The sequence below is a fragment of the Podarcis melisellensis genome (genome assembly GCF_964234715.1).
Source record: "Podarcis melisellensis genome assembly, chromosome: 3".
NCBI lineage: Eukaryota > Metazoa > Chordata > Lepidosauria > Squamata > Lacertidae > Podarcis > Podarcis melisellensis.
In genome coordinates this window covers 32,591,662-32,609,868 of record NC_138530.1, presented here as the reverse complement: position 1 = coordinate 32,609,868, position 18,207 = coordinate 32,591,662, and the positions used below count along the sequence as shown (strand labels likewise).

The following is an 18,207-nucleotide window of genomic DNA, read 5'->3' as shown; positions in this document are numbered from 1 at the left end:
CAGTTTCATGCAGGAAGCCCCTGCAGCCAACCAGAAGCCCCGCACCTTGGTTTTCGAACCATTCCAGGAGTCGAATGGACTCCCGGAATGGATTAAATTTGAGAAGCAAGGTACCACTGTATATGCATACAGATTATAAGCTAATGTTTTTAAAAAAACCAAAACCTATCAGCTAATATCTGAACAGCAACAAAAAATTGGGTGCCTATATATTTTGCCGCTTCTCTCAGTTTATACAAATGCTCAACATTTACTCTCTCCTCCATGCATGCTGGGAATCTGTGGATTATGGTTCATTGAGGGGGGGTCATTCTCCCCCTGCCCCACCACAGGCACCCAGGCACCTGCCTTTCCAAGCATGTACGCACATAGTTCTCCCCCCTCGCCCCCCTCGACCCTCCCTCCCACATTCAAGTCATAAAATGTCACTTACGGTCATCACTGAAATCATCTACCAATATAATTTCATGGACCAGATGCACTGGAGTTCGGTTCAGAACACTGAGGAAAGACCAGAAAAAAGATACAGGGCAGCATTTCAGAAGAAAAAATTAAGCCAGGAAAATAAAGCTCTGGACCAATTTTCCTCCAAGAGACAATTGGGTAGGTGGCTGAAGAGAGATTCGGAAATATCCTTATGTCAAACAGAACCATTGTGACATGATGATAATAATCAACAGCTATATAAACCAGGAGAGGTGACAGGTTTATGTTAAAGTCTCACATTATTGGAAACTTGATTATGTGCGGAGGGAAAACCTACATATCGCAAGGACTCCAAGCATTCCTGGCCACGAAGAAGGAAACTCGAGCCACTGGGAAATAAAAGAAGCAACACTTTTATAAAAGGATAAAAGCAAAGTTGGCAAAGTTGTGCAAATAGGTCCCCAGGAACATTCTACAATATAGAGAGCAGGCAAAACAGTGATAATACTATACAGGCAAGGATACCTGCTTTTCTGTGGCTGATATCAAAGGACAGAAGGGATATCTAAAATAACCTGTAAGAAAATAGAGTTATTTTTAAGGCTGGACTTGGTGGGAATATCAACATTAGGAATAATAATAATAATAATTTATTATTTATACCCCGCTGGGTTTCCACAGCCACTTTGGGTGGCTTCTAACAAAATATTTAAAAATACATAAAAAGGAACAGGCCATTTCTGAGGAGGGGAAGATTGAGTGGATGTATTTAACTATATCCTGCCAACCTAGCAGTTCGAAAGAACATCAAAGTGCAAGTAGATAAATAGGTACCACTCCGATGGGAAGGTAAACGGCGTTTCCGTGCGCTGCTCTGGTTCATCAGAAACAGCTTAGTCACGCTGGTCACATGACCCGGAAGCTGTATGCCGGCTCCCTCGGCCAATAAATGTACCAGCATGCATGTTAATTTGAAGATACCTATTTCTGTTTTTGGAATGAAATGAACGGATCATCCATTGTTTGGAAAAAAAAATCTTCAATTTATTGCTGAAACTTGAGGAAAATACAGATTGCCATAAACTCTAAACAAGGGAGAGCTCCAATTACAATCAGATTTTGAAAATTCCATTGTAATTGGCATTGAATGAATGCATTGATTAATACTGTTGGTTAATTAATGTTTTCAGGCAAATTTAATTATTTTAACTTGACCCATTGCAAACTCTTTCCTTAATTTTACTTTACCACGAGGGAACTGTCCACTAGATTCAGATGTTAATGGTTTTCAAAATACCACATTCATTCAAACACATGCATAGCATAAATTTGCTCATCAGGGCACTGACAGGGGTGGCAATCAGTACTCCTAAGTCTGTGTTGGATCATAGCCCTTTGACTTAAATCTAAAAAAAAAAAAATGTAATGTATGAAGTGTAGGGGTGGTTGGGCAATTTTCTTCAGTTCAAACTTCAAGGTGAACCTACAAAATTCCCACTTTCTGGAAAAAGAAAAGAATTAAAATATGGCCGTCTTTGAAAATTTGCTGTCCTCTGAAATTTGCAACGTAGTTCATGAAAAAAAATGCAAAGGCACATTATTTTAGGCAAAAGTGCTTTGCAAAAATGTGTATATTGGGCGGAAATCACATTAAAATGTTGATGAATTCTTATGAGGATTAAAAATTAACCACAAACTGAGGCAGAAACGTGGGGAACTGGATGTAAGATTGGGAAAACGAGAAACTGAGTGAAGCTGAAATGGGCAGATTCAGTCAGCCCTAATGGCGTGGTCTTAAACTTAATCCTATATATTTATTGCCTGTGGAGGTATGACCACACATGGTGAGCCCAAAAATGGCCACAGTGAGTAACACCAACCTGCTTCCCATTTTTGGCCTTTACAAAAACTCATTTCGAAGAAGACTGTTCAGCATGGCATTCCAAATGTAAGTGGCCTATTAAAGATAAATAAGAACAAAAACAGCTCCCCCTTTTTATTTCCACAGGGCTCACATTTTTTCTCTCTCTCTTTCTCTCCTTCACACACATACACACACTCATGGAGTGAGATTTAGATGTGCTGTTCCCACTTGTCAAGTTCTCTTTTAATTATTATTATTAATAGGTTTGTTGGTGCTGAGGGCTCCCTCCGCCTTTCCTTCAAAAGAAAGCCAAATGTAGGAGCTGAGTTCAGCAAATTACTGCAACAGAGTATGTCAGAATTGGGAGACGGGAGAGTAATATCACGCTTGGCGGAATATTTAACAGGCGCCGATTGCCTGGAAACGAAAATGGGTAAAAATAGAAGGGGAAAAACGGCACAAAAAATCTTTAATGAACCAGTAGAATTAAATTAAAAACAATGACCTTTTTTCCGTTAAGTTGTCGGGCCAGTTGGGAAATGAGAATGAGTCTGCAGTTACTTTGGGCCAAACGAGATGAGACATTATTAGATCGTTTGAAACCAAGTCAAAGATGGAGAACTGGTGGCCCACAAGCCTTTCCAACTGACTCACTAGCCTCTAGTCTCAGGTCCAACCCTCTCCTCAACCATCCACCCTCCTGCTGTTCTTCCAGGGTAATCTTCGCATGGCGAATTGGTGGTGGTCTTCAGTGGTGACAGACTCACTAGAAAACCCAGATGCTGCAGTGCTAAACTCTCTTTACTAGTCCAGGTTCTTAGTGATCATTGCCAGGGCTTGGGCAATACACACACACAGACACACAGTGGTACCTCGGGTTACAGTTGCTTCAGGTTGCAGACTCCGCTAACCCAGAAATATTACGTCTTTACATTTTGCTTTGTTTCCCATCCTTGTTGTATCATTACCTAAAATATTATATTACTCAACCTGAAGAGGTAGCAATTTCTTCTTAAAAATCTTCAGATAACCCTGCTCATAATGTTAATTGCTTACAGTTGTCTTTCGGATAGGTTATAAATTTGTTCCAGTCCTTTTGGAGTGCTTGGTCTCGCAGATTCCGGATTCTTCCCATCAGTTTTGCCAGTTCTGCAAAGTCCATCAGCTTCATCTGCCACTCTTCTTTTGTTGGTAACTCCTGTTGTTTCCATCTTTGGGCTAACAAAATTCTTGTCACAGTTGGTGCATATAAGATCAGGTTTTTTTATTTTGTCTCAGTATCTCTCTATCCACTATACCCAATAAAAAAGTTTCTGGGTTTTTTAAACAAAAGTGTTTTAAAACATTTTCTTTAACTCATTACGTATCATTTCCCAGAAAGCATTTACCTCTTTACATGTCTACCACATATAGTAAAAAGTAACTTCCTTTTCCTTACATTTCCAACATTCATTTTTATTGGGTGGCCTGAAGGGGCTCATTCACCTTCCAGGCCTGAGCTTTGCCAGCCCTGCTTTAGAAGCATATTCTGAGTTTCAAACACTTGCTATGCAGCACATTATAGAGGTGTGTATGTATGTGAATGTTCATGCAGCAAAAAAAGGAGAGGGAGACAGAGACGAGGGGAATAGAGTGACTGAGACTGGAGAGGGGGCTGGAAAGGTTCTGTGAAAAAAAGAAGGCAAATAGGGAGAAATGCCAACTGCTTTCAGAGATCCAGAGCTATGTTCTGAAAAGAGGGGAGGGGGAGCCTCCAGGACATTTTGTTGTTGTTTTTCTGTCCCTTCCTTAACATCTGTTTGCATGCAAACACCAGTTGCAAAGGAATGACTTCTTTAAAAGGGCAAAACTTTGGAAACTTGTTCACATGTGAGACAGAGAGACGGATGGATGAATGGGGTTCATGCTTGTCTGTGGATGTACGGAAGCGTGTGACTTTGGGTGGTGGATGGGAGATGCATGTGATTGGTGTGTGTGTGGCTTTGGCCCTACACGTTTTGCGCTGAACGTAGAAAGTCCTCTTGCATACACAAAACAGGGCTCTTATTTTGAACTGCGCACAAGTGCTTATTCCAGAAATCAACCTAAAGTTAGATAAGAAGACACTTAAAAGGCCAATCTGATAATATGCTTGGTGGATAACAGCATTTGGGAACTTGCTACATTGGGCCAGCTTTGATGGAGGGTTCTGCATCATAAGGCCTTTTCAGCAGCGTGTGCAGTCTCTACAAGATAAGAGAACCTTTGCACTAACATCACCGCGTACGTATTTAATATATGCAGACACTCTCCCAGTCTAAGATTTGGACTAATATCCCATGTAAGAAGCCATAGAAATGAAGGATTCAAGCTGACAACGACTGCATACCCATTCATCATAGTGACAGGGGAGAGAGAAACATCGATGGATTCTACCTCTGCCTTGGAAGCAGGTGCTGGAATCCAAACCTCCTCAGGGCTCCAACATGCAGATGGTACCTTGCAGGAGCAGCTGCTGTCCCCATCACAGCGAAGGCCCTGCATACCTCCCTCTCCACCGTACAAGAGAGTCGGCTGTCGCGTGCAGAATCTCAGAATAAATTCCAGAACCACTGGATTGACAAGCAGCGTGTCTGTGCTTCCAGATGGGGCCTTGATTTGCAAACAAGCCACTGAGATGTTACAAATAGATCATGGGCAACAGATTTATTTCTTTCCTTACTTGCTAGATTTCCCCTAGTAAGGGTAATTCCAGGTTAATGGGGATGGGGGAGAATATGGGCTGTTATTTTCTATGCCAACAGCACTCTGTGGATGCTGCAAAAAAAAAAAAAAATGTGTGCCATGAGCACTGGTGATCCCACAATCTGGAAGCATCCTGAGATGACAGTAGGCCATTAAAAAAAAAAATTAAAATCCATTGTAGTATTTACAAGCGGCAGAGATAACAAATGAGGGTGTCTGTGTGATTTTGGAAAAACAACCAGTTATGACAACTCAGTCTGAATGCAAATACAAATCACTGCCAAGTTCCCATTAGCTTTTCTTACCCCTTGAACTGCGACTTAATTTTGAGTAACCTCTGCAGTGTGTAGGGATGCAGGTGGTGCTGTGGGTTTAACCACAGAGCCTAGGACTTGCCAATCAGAAGGTCAGTGGTTCGAATCCCCGTGATGGGGTGAGCTCCCGTTGCTCGGTCCCAGCTCCTGCCAACCTAGCAGTTCGAAAGCACGTCAAAGTGCAAGTAGATAAATAGGTACCACTCTGGCAGGAAGGTAAATGGCATTTCCATGTGCTGCTCTGGTTCGCCAGAAGCAGCTTAGTCATGCTGGCCACATGACCCAGAAGCTGTACGCCGGCTCCCTTGGCCAATAAAGCAAGATGAGCGCCGCAATCTCAGAGTCGGTCACGACTGGACCTAATGGTCAGGGGGCCCTTTACCTTTACCTGCAATGTGTAAAGCAGGGATGGCTAGCTTGTGACCCTCCAGATGTTGATGGACTCAACTTCCACCAACCCTGATCATTTGCCATGCTGGCTGGGGCAGATGAGAGTCTGACAACATCTGGAGGGTTGCAGATTAGCCATGCCTTGTGAAGAGGGAGGTGAAGTGGGGATGTTGGAGGTGCATACAGACCTCCCATTTTCTGGCCTTTCTTAGTATTTCTTGTACACGCGCCAAAAGAGAAGCAGAGAAACAGCGCCCTGTTCAACCCCAGGGGGTGGTATGCGTCCTACCTGTTCAAACTATATTCATATGGTACTTCCCTCAAATGTTCTTTAAAGAACCCTTACAAATTCTGCTCCAGCTTTCCAATTATACATATATACTTGCCTTTGTTTGTGTGTGGGTAGCTTCCTTCGTTTGGCTTTGATACACCCAAAACACAACATGTTTGATATCACAGCTCTTTGAAGCACCTTGACTTCAAAAAAAAAAAGAAAAGAATTACAAGCACCTCTGTCGGAAGGAATTCTAAAGAGCCAAGAATCTATCTGAAGAATCCTTATGGCCAGTTGTTGCTCTGTTTTGATCAGCCTCATTTATCGTACTTCACACACACACACACACGTTTGATTCATAGGATTTAATTAAACAGAATACAATCTAAAGACCCTGAAGCTAACAGGAGCACAGCATCGATGCCTTGTGGACTTCCCACAGACAGCTGCCTTCTGGCAGTCAACAACGGGCAAACATTTACAATGACTTGCAGCACCATCCAGTCATTTCAGGTACATAAAGCTGTCATTCAATGCAACACTGAGTGGTACATCAAACCGGTATGGTCTACTCTGATGGTCAGCAGCTCCCCAAAGGCTTGAGCAAAAGTCTTCCCTGGTTGGTCCTTTTAAATGGAAATGCTAGAGGCTGAATCTGTGGTACTATGAATGTCAAGTGTTATGTAAAAGGTAGAATGGCTATGCTCAACCTCCACTGTAGGAGACAGCATGTATCTGAGTACCAGCTGCTGGTGCTCACAAATGGTTGTCCTCAGGTCCTGCTAGTGGGCTTCCCAAAGGGACCTGTTTGGCCATTGTGAGAACAGAATGCTGGACTAGATGGACCACTGGCCTGATTCAGCAGGCTCTTCTTATATTCTTACTTTTTTGATACTTGGGAGCTTCTAAGAAGAATCCATTTAGTTCACCAAGGTTTGCTTTGAAGGAGATCTTGCTGAATCCATTCCGGAAGTCCATTCAACTTCCAAAACATTCGGAAACCAACACACGGCTTCCGATTGGCTTCCGCAGCTTCCTGCTGCAGCCAATCAGAACCCACAGAACCCGTGTCGGACGTTTGGGTTCCAAAGAACGCCTGCAAACTGGAACACTCACTTCTGGGTTTGCGGTGTTTGCGAGCCAAAGCATTCAACTCGCAAGGCGTTTGACTTCCGAGGTATGACTGTATAAGGGATTTCATTATCCCGTTCGTATCTCCTAGTATTGAAAAAAACCCCAACAAGTTTGGATGTTGGATTGTGATTATTTATGAAAGTAATTTATCTCCATGGCAACGCATTAGAACCTGTGGAAGATTGGGGCGGGCCAAGGGGGGAGGAAGAGAAAGCCAACAATAACCTAAAATGCTCAAAGGGTCAGAGGTCACAGATACTGAAATCAAGTGGAGAGCAAGTGAAGTGGGGGGAAGCCAGCAGAAATGAAACACTCCAGCATCCCAGAATGACTAATTACATAGGGGAGAGAGAGAGAAATCGTTCAAGAATAACTATAAATGAGTGTTGATTACAAGGCAGCTTCCACGTTTCCCTCTCAAATACCCACCAGCTCTTTGAAATTCAAGAGTTCTCTTATGTGAACATCAAAAAGGTAAAAGCATGAGCCGGGTTACATGCTTCCTCATTCCGAGAGATGATTAGAAAGAGTGGGGGGAGGGATCTAAATGATGTGGCCATGGGGTTGCGGGGGGGGGGAGTGTGGAAATAAAGGAAAGGAGAAGTCAGCACAAAGCACTAATTATACAGTTTCAGAGTAACACCTGGTTTATTTTTTTTACTCTTTTAATCAACGTCATTTGAGCACAGCTCCTATGAAGTGCGTTTTCACTCCCAGGGAACTTGAAAGAGGTGGGAAAGTTGTTTTCAGCAAGGCAGGCTTCTAAACAGGGGTGCCAACTTCAATGGGTTCAATCCGCTTGGTTGATTAATTGGAAGGGCCCAATTTCAATGGGTGTAAAAGGCACCCTTCCTTCTTTATCCAAGGCTATTTTTGGTCCCGGTGTGTTAATGTTCACAGGGAAAACGAAATGTTCAAGACTCCCTTTGCGTCCCTAACAATAAGTGATAGATTGATAGCTTACAAAAATTATATTACTTTATTCATTGGAAAGGGCAGAACCTTAATCAATTAAAATCAAAACTAATCTGCTGCCTGGGGTACAGATGGGAGCTGCAGCCCATCTGAGGGTTCTAGGTTGGGGAAGGCTGCTGTAGAGGAAGCAGGGGAATCTGTCAGTAGCTTCTTCTCCCTGCTCTTAGTAATCTCTGAACTGGCTCTCGCTGGGTGGCCACAGAAAAGCACTGCCTTGCTCTCAGCCTAATGGGCATTGTGGGAATGAGACGATGCATAAAATAAAGACTGCAGAGCACTTTCATGCAATGAAAAAATGTTATAAAAACCATTACAATAGCACTGAAATGATCCATTTGGCGGTGTTAGACACACTCCAGATCCTCTTTTGTTCTGTCTTTAACTGGACTAATGCCCGCTTCCTTGTTCCTTCCTTCAGGCTCCACGTTAGCACACAAGGCCTCTGCCTCCCCCCTCCCCCCCTTTGCTGCCCAGCTTGGCACCAGCCCCCAGTACAGCCCTGCAGCCAGAAATCCAATGGGGAGTTGGGCATTTTGCCTACAGTATCATACACAACAGCTTTTCCTAGTCGGATGACTGCCAGTCAATGTGTCTTTTGAAGCTTCCACTCTTATTAATGACTTCTTTTTTTTAACAGTGCCAGGCTGTTCCTAGAACTTACTAAATTGCCCATAAGTACAAGGGAGCACGAAGGGACGCAAGTGGCGCTGTGGGTTAAATCACAGAGCCTAGGACTTGCCAATCAGAAGGTCGGCGGTTCAAATCCCCACGACGGGGTGAGCTCCCATTGCTCAGTCCCTGCTCCTGCCAACCTAGCAGTTCGAAAGCACCTCAAAGTGCAAGTAGATAAATAGGTACCTCTCCGACGGGAAGGTAAACGGTGTTTCTGTGCGCTGCTCTGGTTCGCCAGAAGCGGCTTAGTCATGCTGGCCACATGACCCAGAAGCTGTACGCCGGCTCCTTCGGCCAATAAAGCGAGATGAGCACCACAACCCCAGAGACTGGATCCCACGACTGGATCTAATGGTCAGGGGTCCCTTTACCTTTTGCAAGGGAGCACTGGGCCTTTTATGGGCTGTGAGTCTTATTATGCTACATTTTGCAGGCAAAAGGCTACACTGAGCAAAGGGCTGTGACATAATCTTTGTGAGAGAGGTAGGGGTGGTGACAGGGAAGGGATGAACATATTTACTTGCACGTTGTTGATGAGTAGCAACAACAAAAGCCGAGATGGGCAAGCGCTCCCCAACTCATCTTGGATTACCAAAGATCAATATTCCAAACCAAGCCAAAGCCCAGAAAAAATGAAAAAACCTCCCATATTTTTAATTCACGCTCTATTCAATGCGTAACAGGGTTTCATTGTGCTGAATTGGCAAGAGAACTAAGTAGTCACAGTGGCAAAAAGATGAGGTTGTGGTACAAAGCCCATTTCTTGCAGAGATGGCCTTTCTCTCCTTGGTTATTTAACCTGCGGCCCATTAATTCTCTCAGTATTTATCTATTATAAAATTTATATTTCAAAGATACATATATACCTCTCCCCCTCTCCATTTTTTTTTATATCCACAACAAACCTCTGAGGTAGGTTAGGCTGAGAGATACTGACTTGCCCATGGTCACCCAGTGGGCTTCACTCAACTGAGAGGGCAGGGGAAGCTGGCAATTCTTCTCTGGCTCAGATTTTAAAGCAAACTAGAAAAGAAATTATAGGTTTGGAAAGTTTGCTTCTCCTTTGACGTAAGCTTTAAGAAACGCCATGAATTCTTTTCGAGCCTGCCTAGGGAGAAAGTTTGCCAGAATCTCTAATCGGAACATGCCTAAATCACTCGTCCTTCTGCTTCTCTGAACATCCAAAACTGTCCTTTAGAGATTCCACATGTAGATAATTGTCTCCCTACTTGGAGCTGCCAGGGCAGCTGTAAAAGGAAATGGAGAGAGCTGCCCCTGTTGAACACAATATTAGGGTATTCAGACATGATTTTTCTCACAAGGCCTTTTGTCTGGAGACTGCGCTAGAGAGTGCTGTAAGATGAAGGCATGTTTCATCCCTTTCCCCTGAGGCAAAGGTCAAAGTTTGCCAGCATAAGTAATCTGTAAGTAGTATATTACCTCACATTCCCTCGCAGCTGCCTCTGGCACTGGTCTGCCTCAGTCCCTTCTGTTCTCTGCTCTTTATTATTTAGAGAGAGAGCGAGAGAGAAATGCAGACCGGTTCCCTGCTTTCCAAGAACATTTCTGCAGTGAGGTAAGAGCCTCACTGGAGTTAAGAAGAGCCAGAAACATTTATTAAGGCGAGCTTATGTCAGTGCCTCAGCAAATCAGGGTCAGGGAGAGCTCCCCACCCATTCCTATGCATTCAAGAGTGCTCTCTTCCTCTGGGAAGGCAGAGTTGACCAGAGCTAGGATATTCATGCCACAGAATTTTCTTAGGTGAAATGTTGTATTTCATACTTGGGTTTTGACCAATCAACATATGTGTAGCTGGAGGGGGGCAATAATATTAATATTTATTGCTATCCCACTCTACCTCCTAAGCAGAGGATGACATTAAGGGGGTTGACATCTGGCCTCTAAGATGCCTGCATTCTTAGCTTCAGGCACTGTGAATCTCTTCTATAAATCATTTCTTGTGTAAGTTTCCTATCAGATTACCCAGGCTAATGCCCCAGTGGCAGGGGTTGCCTTTGTGTCTATAGTGCAGGCAGTCCTCACTCTCTGCCGAGTCAACTGAAATTGCTGTTTTGCAATGATAAGTATGGTTATAGTGGTGCCTGAGGGACAGCTCTGCTCTCCTGGCTTCCAAATAACATGGATCGCTGCAACTTACTGGGAGGGTCAGCATGAAGATTGGAGTGGGATTTGTCTCCACTGCCATGCCCACATCTGCAATGCTCCCTTCTTCTTCTTTTTAAATAATTTTCATTAATTTTCATTTTCTCATAACAAATATCCAATATCAATAACATTCATTTTCCAATTCCCCCCCCTCCCTATTGACTTCTTTCAGCTTCCATTTCTGGTTCATTATGTCAAATGTTACATTCTGCTGTTTGCATATAGTACTATGTTGTCACATTGTGAAATTTCTTGTTCTCCGTAAATAAAGTTGTAAATGTTTATTTAAATCCTGCCAGAGAGTCCATGTTTTTTGTTGTTTCTGCAAATATGTTATAAGAGGTTCCCATTCTTTTTCGAAATCACTATTGTCCTTTTCACGCGGTTTATCTGTAAACTTTGCCAACTCTGCATAGTTCATCAACTTTTCTTGCCATTGTTCTTTTGATGGTATTACTCTAGTTTTCCAGTTTTGTGTTATTAAGATTATTGCTGCTGTTGTAGCATACATGAATAATGTCCGTTTTTCTTTTGGCAGCTCTTGTCCTAAAATACCTAACAGAAAAGCTTCTGGTTTTTTAATAAATGTTATTTTTAAAAAAATTCAATTCATTGTATATCATTTTCCAAAAATGTTTAATGCAATGCTCCCTTCTGCCTTGCCCAGGAGCAGCACACCCCCTTTCACCGCTTGGCACGCTGCCCCATTCCATCACCACACCACTCTGGTATCCCTTATCTGGATTGCGTGGCAACACTTGCAAAGCGGTGATGACAGTGTGTTCTGGCAAGATCTTGCCAAAATCTTGCAAGATCTTGTGTGAGATTTTGGCGAGATCTCGCAAAATTTTGGTGATATCTCACTGGAAGCTGGCATCAGTGCCCATGCCACTTCTCTGCTGGCGGCAGAGGTGGGCAGGTCAGCCCTGTCCTTTCCTGTCCCCTCCCCAGTAAATGGCACTAATATGTGGTGCTCAGAAGGTGAGAGAGCAGCGTGGCCCCACCTGCCACTACCACGTGCTTATATCTGATCTCTGTAAGACTTTGCCTGACTAAAAGCTACTTCAGTTGTTCTGAACCCAGCACCAATGAAGTTAAAACAAAAAAATGTATTTACCGTAATTTTCGCCCTATAGGACGCACCGTCCCATAAGGCGCACCTAGTTTTTTTTGGGGGGGAAGGGAAAAAATTATTTCCCCCCCAGGCGCGGGGCTGGGGCGGGGGAGGTCCGCCCGAGATTCCCCCAACCCCAGCCCCCAAACAGGCAGCTCTCTGCAAGCCGTGGGAGACCAGTGCTGGCTCCCGCTGCTTGCTGAGAGGTCCGCGAAGCCTGGACGCGCTGATCTCAGCACGCACAGACTTCAGCATGCAGGCCACTCTCCGCAAGCAGCGGGAGCGCTCCCGCTGCTTGCGGAGAGGTCCGTGAAGCCTGGAGAACGAGAGGGGTCAGTGTGCACCCACCCCTCTCACTCTCCAGGCTTCACTGAAAGCCTGCATTTGCCCCATAGGATGCACACACATTTCCCCTTCATTTTTGGAGGGGAAAAAGTGCGTCCTATAGGGCGAAAAATACGGTAATTAATACAAACTTATCGCAATATATCCTCAGCTAGCAGGCAACATGGACATAGTAGAGCAAATGTGATATGTATCGGGTGGATATGTTCAAGCCTTCTGCCTTTAATTCCTACTAAATTAATAGAAATTCCCAGGGTGGTTGGACCTTTAAATCCCATAGACGTACTTTTGAAATACTTGGGAGAATTTGGCTCGGAAAACAAAGTGGAGTTAATAATTCATTTGATAAAAGCAGCTAGAATATTGATGGCCCTGTTTTGGAAGAAAGCAGACATTCCAGTCAATAAGAAAATGGGAAGAAAAATGTTGGGCCATGAAAAGAGGTTTGAACGTGGCATTTATTTCACTAAAGGGAAAGGAGAGTGAGGCATTTAAATGTTGAGGGTCTTAGATGGTTTCTTCTGCTTATTTATTTATTGGGCCTTAGGATGCATCACTGGGTGGACTTTGTGATAAATTGAGATGAAGAATGGAGTTCTGTAAAATTTTAGTTAAATTACTGGAGCAAGCTTAAGTATGTCTACATGGAAAGAGGTCCTACTGAATTCAATGGGGCTTACTCCCAGAAAAGTAGGAACAGGACCCGTGTGCATTATGAGCATAGCTTCAAATGTCTCTGCATTTATTATAGCTGTGTTCATGCATCATGCTAAACCATGGGTTTAGCCTTATGAGGGCAAGCTGCAACAATCACCTTCACATCTGGCTCACTTGCTCTCCTCTCCCCTTCCAAAGCACCCTTCCCTTTCAGATCTACCACCGCTTGTCATGATGTCTCAACCTGGAGAAATTGGCTAGTCTAAACAATGGTTAGGGAAAACATACCAACTTCAAACCATTTACAGATAGGTAGCCGTGTTGGTCTGCCATAGTCAAAACAAAAAAAATTCCTTCCAGTAGCACCTTAAAGACCAACTAAGTTAGTTCTTGGTATGAGCTTTCGTGTGCATGCAGGTATCTGAAGAAGTGTGCATGCAACGAAAGCTCATACCAAGAACTAACTTAGTTGGTCTTTAAGGTGCTACTGGAAGGAACTTCAAACCATGATTTACAATGTTGGCTTGTTTCCACTAATTATAGTCAAGATGAACTACAGTTGAGGGTTCCGATTAAACTGTGATAAATCTAAGGCCAAACCGCGGGAGGCAGTGCAAGACAGGAGTGCCTGGCGTTCTCTGGTCGATGGGGTCACGAAGAGTCAGACACGACTAAACGACTAAACAACAACAACAACAATCTAAGGCAGGCACTTCCAATCTCCTCCTGAGTTTGAGAGGTGAGGAGGAAGTACATAAGCCCATGACTTGTGGTAGTTCATCTACATAATGTAAAACCATGGTTTAGCATTTTGTGTGACTATGCATGCTTACTCAGAGGTAAATCTCACTTTCTTCAATCAGGCTCACTCCTTATCCAGAACACAGTCATACCTCAGAAGTTGAACAGAATCCATTCCAGAAGTCTGTTTGACTTCTGAAATGTTCGATATTCCAAAGCATGGCTTCTGGTTGGCTGCAGGAAGCTTCTGCAGCCAATCAGAAGCCACGGAAGCCCCGTTGGATGTTTGGCTTCCAAAAGAACGTTCAAAAACTGGAACAATCACTTCTGGTTTTTGATCGTTTGGGAGCCGAAACGTTCAGCTCCCAAAGGCGTTGGGGAGCCGAGGTACGCCTGTACAGTGGTACCTCAGGTTAAGAACTTAATTCGTTCTGGAGGTCCGTTCTTAACCTGAAACTGTTCTTAACCTGAAGCACCACTAATGGTGGCTCCCGCTGCCGCCGTGCTGCCGCTGCATGATTTCTGTTCTCATCCTGAAGCAAAGTTCTTAACCTGAGGTATTATTTCTGGGTTAGCGGAGTCTGTAACCTGAAGCGCCTGTAACCTGAAGCGTCTGTAACTTGAGGTACCACTGTATTTAAGATTGCAGGCTGTGATACTTGAGCTGTTTTTATATATAACTTTGAGTATGTTTTGATGTTAAAACAAGAAAACGAAGCATCACTCTAATAAAACAATTATCCATACAAACCGGAAACAACATATTTCTCATACTATCAAGATCAACACATTAGATCCACTTAAAAGACAAGTTTAACAGCTGAGGCTGTTTAAAGGAAGGCTTCTGAAACTCATAAACACGACTATACTTCTTATTTGAAAGCTAAGTGATTAGACTAGTGAGCCTCCCCTGAGAGAGTTCATCACCGTGGAACCGTATGGGTGGAATATTTTATCGGACAGTCCCTACAGCAGAGTCCACCAACTTGGATGGTTTTAAAAAACAATTAGACAAATTTGTAGAGGATATGGTTATCAATAACTACAAGGCACAATGGCTATGTTCCACCTCTACTTTCAGAGGCAGTTTGCCTCTGAACACCAGTTGATGGGAATTACAAGTGGGGAAGTGCTGTTGCCCTCAATTCCTGTTTGCAAGCTTCTCATAAGCATCTGGTTGGTCATGGTAAGAAAAGGGGTGCAGGACTAAGATGGGTCTTTGTCTGATCCAGCAGGGCTCCTTTAATTTTTACTGAATTTATATACCACCCTATAACCAGAGGTCTCAGGGAGATTCTTCTTACTTTCTATGTCTTCCCCTGAGTGGCTGGCAGTGCTTTCCCACATGGATATAGTTAACCTCAGTCCAGCTTGTGGTGCCACGAATCTCTTTAAAAAGCACCCAGTGCTATCCATCACAGTAGCCAATATTCAACACTCTAAGTCAGGGTGGCAATTGATATGTTCACCCCAAGTGTTCAGATTTGGAGAACAGGCCCTATATGAAACAACCTGGACCCTCTGAGGCCCTTCTTTGTGTGTCTCCTCTGCTAGAGGTCTGGAGGGTGGCAGCACAATAATGGGCCTTTTCTGCAATGGCTCCCCATTTGTGGAATACTCTTCCCAGGGAGATATCTTTAGGTGCGAGGTGAAAACATTTTTATTTAGCCAGGTCTTTGGCTAATTAAACCATCTGTGGCCCTTTAAAGTGTGAGGGTATGTTGCTTTTGTTTGTTCTTTTGATATGTATTTTTGTGTCTTTCTTCAACTATCAGAATGCTTAATTTGTCTTTGGCTAATTAAACAATCTATGGCCTTTTAAACTATTGTTTTTATTGCTATGTTATGTATTTTTATGTTTTTACATTATAAACGGCCCTGGGATCCTCAGATGATGGACGGCAAAGAAACAACAACAACAATAATAATAGTGTTTAGGATGGAGAATTAGGGATAATAGAGATTTGTGAGACTCTGCTTTTCTGTAGCCCAAAAAGAATAGCTATGGTTTTGCAGGGATCTGCTCTTATGTGGGGAGAGCTTTTTCATTAACAATCTCATGGCTCCCAATTATGAAGGACAATTAGCTGCGAAGCTCTCTTGGTTTGCATGGAGATTATGTTTTCAAGGACAGCCTCCGAGTTCCTCCGGATGAGCCATGGAGAGGTCTGGGCACATGGCCATTTTTTCATTTGCTAGTTCACTCTTGGCTAAGCTTTCCTACGGGGGACTGAGGAGATGCCTAATTTTCACTGCAGGCTTTCTAAAAGTAGCATTTAATTCCCATGTGTGTCTTGAATCTACAAAGTACCAAATACAAAGCTCCTTCCTGCAAGGAACAGAGAAAGCTTTCTTACAGCCTCTGCACGTCTAGAGAGCCTCTCTGCTCTAGGTGTGCAAGTTGTACAAGTGTAACTAGGAAGCATCTGTGTGCACATTTACAAGCGGTGGCTAAATAGAAAGGTGAGGACCTGCCGCAGGTTATTGCTTGACTTGATAAAACATGGGAACTTTTAGCTGCAGACAAGATTTCAACCCACATTAAAGGGGCACGAAAGCAGTTCGTTGCGGATGGCTCACTAGAAAAATGGTTTCCATTTATTACATATGTAGACTCAGCAAAAACAATGCACAGAAGGCAGTTGCGTCTGAGTTCAGTCTTTATTTTGGAAAGTTAAAGGCAGGGAGTGAGGAAAGGAGAGAATAAACAGAAGCAAAGAAACTGCTTCAGAATTGGAATCTTTGCTGATTTTGAATTTTCTGGTACTGTTTAGAACTTGAAAAATATAAGAAACACTTGCTATTGCTTTTGAAACTCTAATTTTTTGGAAGAAAACTTTTAAATAGTATGATCAGTTCCAAGTGCTGCATAAGTCCTTGTTTTGGTTTCCTGCACACCTTGTTGTTGTTTTTAACTTATGGCATCTGCAATTGACTGCTTTGAAGGCAAATCGGAATGTATTTTGCTATTTTATCCTTGATGCAATCATTAGGATGTATTTTAATTGCTCTAAATCTTGGCTGAAACCAAATAACAATGATCATTTAGATAAAGAGGCTTTTAATAATGACCAGGAGTGGGTGATGGGGCAGCTGTGCAGCTGTAGCAGGTGCACCTGTACCTATGCTGTCACACTCTTGGCCCCACCTCTGCCCAGGAAGCAGCAGTGGTACCAGTACCAGGAGACCAGCTCTAAGGTAGTGTTCCACTAGCTGCTCCCAACACAGATGATACATCCTTACAGGTGACAGTAAGCACTTAATGGAAAAGTGTGCCGTCCTGCAGTATCTAAGGTTAATATTAGAGGTTAATGGACATCCTTTTGCTTGCCCTAATAGGGACTGAGTGGCAGTAAAACACAGGCACCTTGGCTAATTATTTACTCGACTCCACCTGCTTCATTCTTCAATGCCATTAAAACACCCTTCCATTCTGGTCATTTCCTTCTTGTTTTTCTTGGAGTTCTAACTTTTTCCTGGTTAGTATGGCTTGGTGGCAGTTGTAAGCTATGGTAGGCTTCTGCCGTGTTGTGTTGTGTTGTGTTGTGTGTGTGTGTGTGTGTGTGTGTGGAGCACACTAAAGTCAGAAAGAAATTATTTTCACTTGCTTTTCAGATAGCTGTACTGGTACGTTGCACTAAAAATAATACTGGGCATACTTATTTAATTACTAGTAAGTCCACCCAACCCAGTGGGATTCTTTCTGAGTAAAACTGCATAAATCTGGCAATTCTGATTTGAGGTATCTATAGTACATGTTATGTACTGAGTTGAATAGGATCCAAACTGCAGCAGTCTGATTGGTCCTAGAACAATAGGCTCCAAAAGGCAGCAGTCTGATTGGTCCTAGAACAATAGGATTCAGAATGCAGCAGTCTGATTGGTCCTAGAACAATGCAGCAGTATGATTGGTTAGCAGAAACCACCCAATCATGCTCCAGATAGAAGTGAATCCACAACCTGATTGGCTTACAGTAGAATTCTGGAATTAGCCAATCATGTGCAGCCCATTGTGTAAATAATGTATATAAAGCAGATACTTTGAGGGGACTTTCATTCATTCCTCTTCACCACTATGAGCTGAATAAAGAGCATGAAATCACTTTGCGACTCTGAGTATATTTCAGTACACATTGCTAAAGGGCAGACTTCTTTCCAGTTTTTTGTATCTGGCTCTGCCCGTCATTGGTTCTGACTCCATCCACAGGGGGCATGTGTCACCACCCCCCAACAGATTACAGATGAGAGGAAACAGCCTCAATGTGGGAGGGGGGGAGATTGCCCACCCCTGATCCAAAGCCATCAGAAAGAGGGGGGTTTGCCCTGCCGGACATGAAGCTATATTATGAATCAGCAGCATTCTGCTGGATGAAAGACTGGCTACTTCTTGAGAACACTGACATTCTAGATT

At 43.3% G+C, this 18,207-nt stretch overlaps 1 protein-coding gene across 1 annotated transcript in view; it reads right to left on the bottom strand.

Annotated features, from left to right (window-relative positions):
* Nucleotides 1-18,207, bottom strand: part of GALNT14 (polypeptide N-acetylgalactosaminyltransferase 14) — a 205,675-nt gene that overhangs the window by 49,224 nt on the left and 138,244 nt on the right. The window contains exon 4 of the mRNA XM_081904102.1: nt 434-501. Within this exon, the coding sequence (XP_081760228.1) occupies nt 434-501 (68 nt within the window). The remainder of the gene's footprint in view (nt 1-433; nt 502-18,207) is intronic.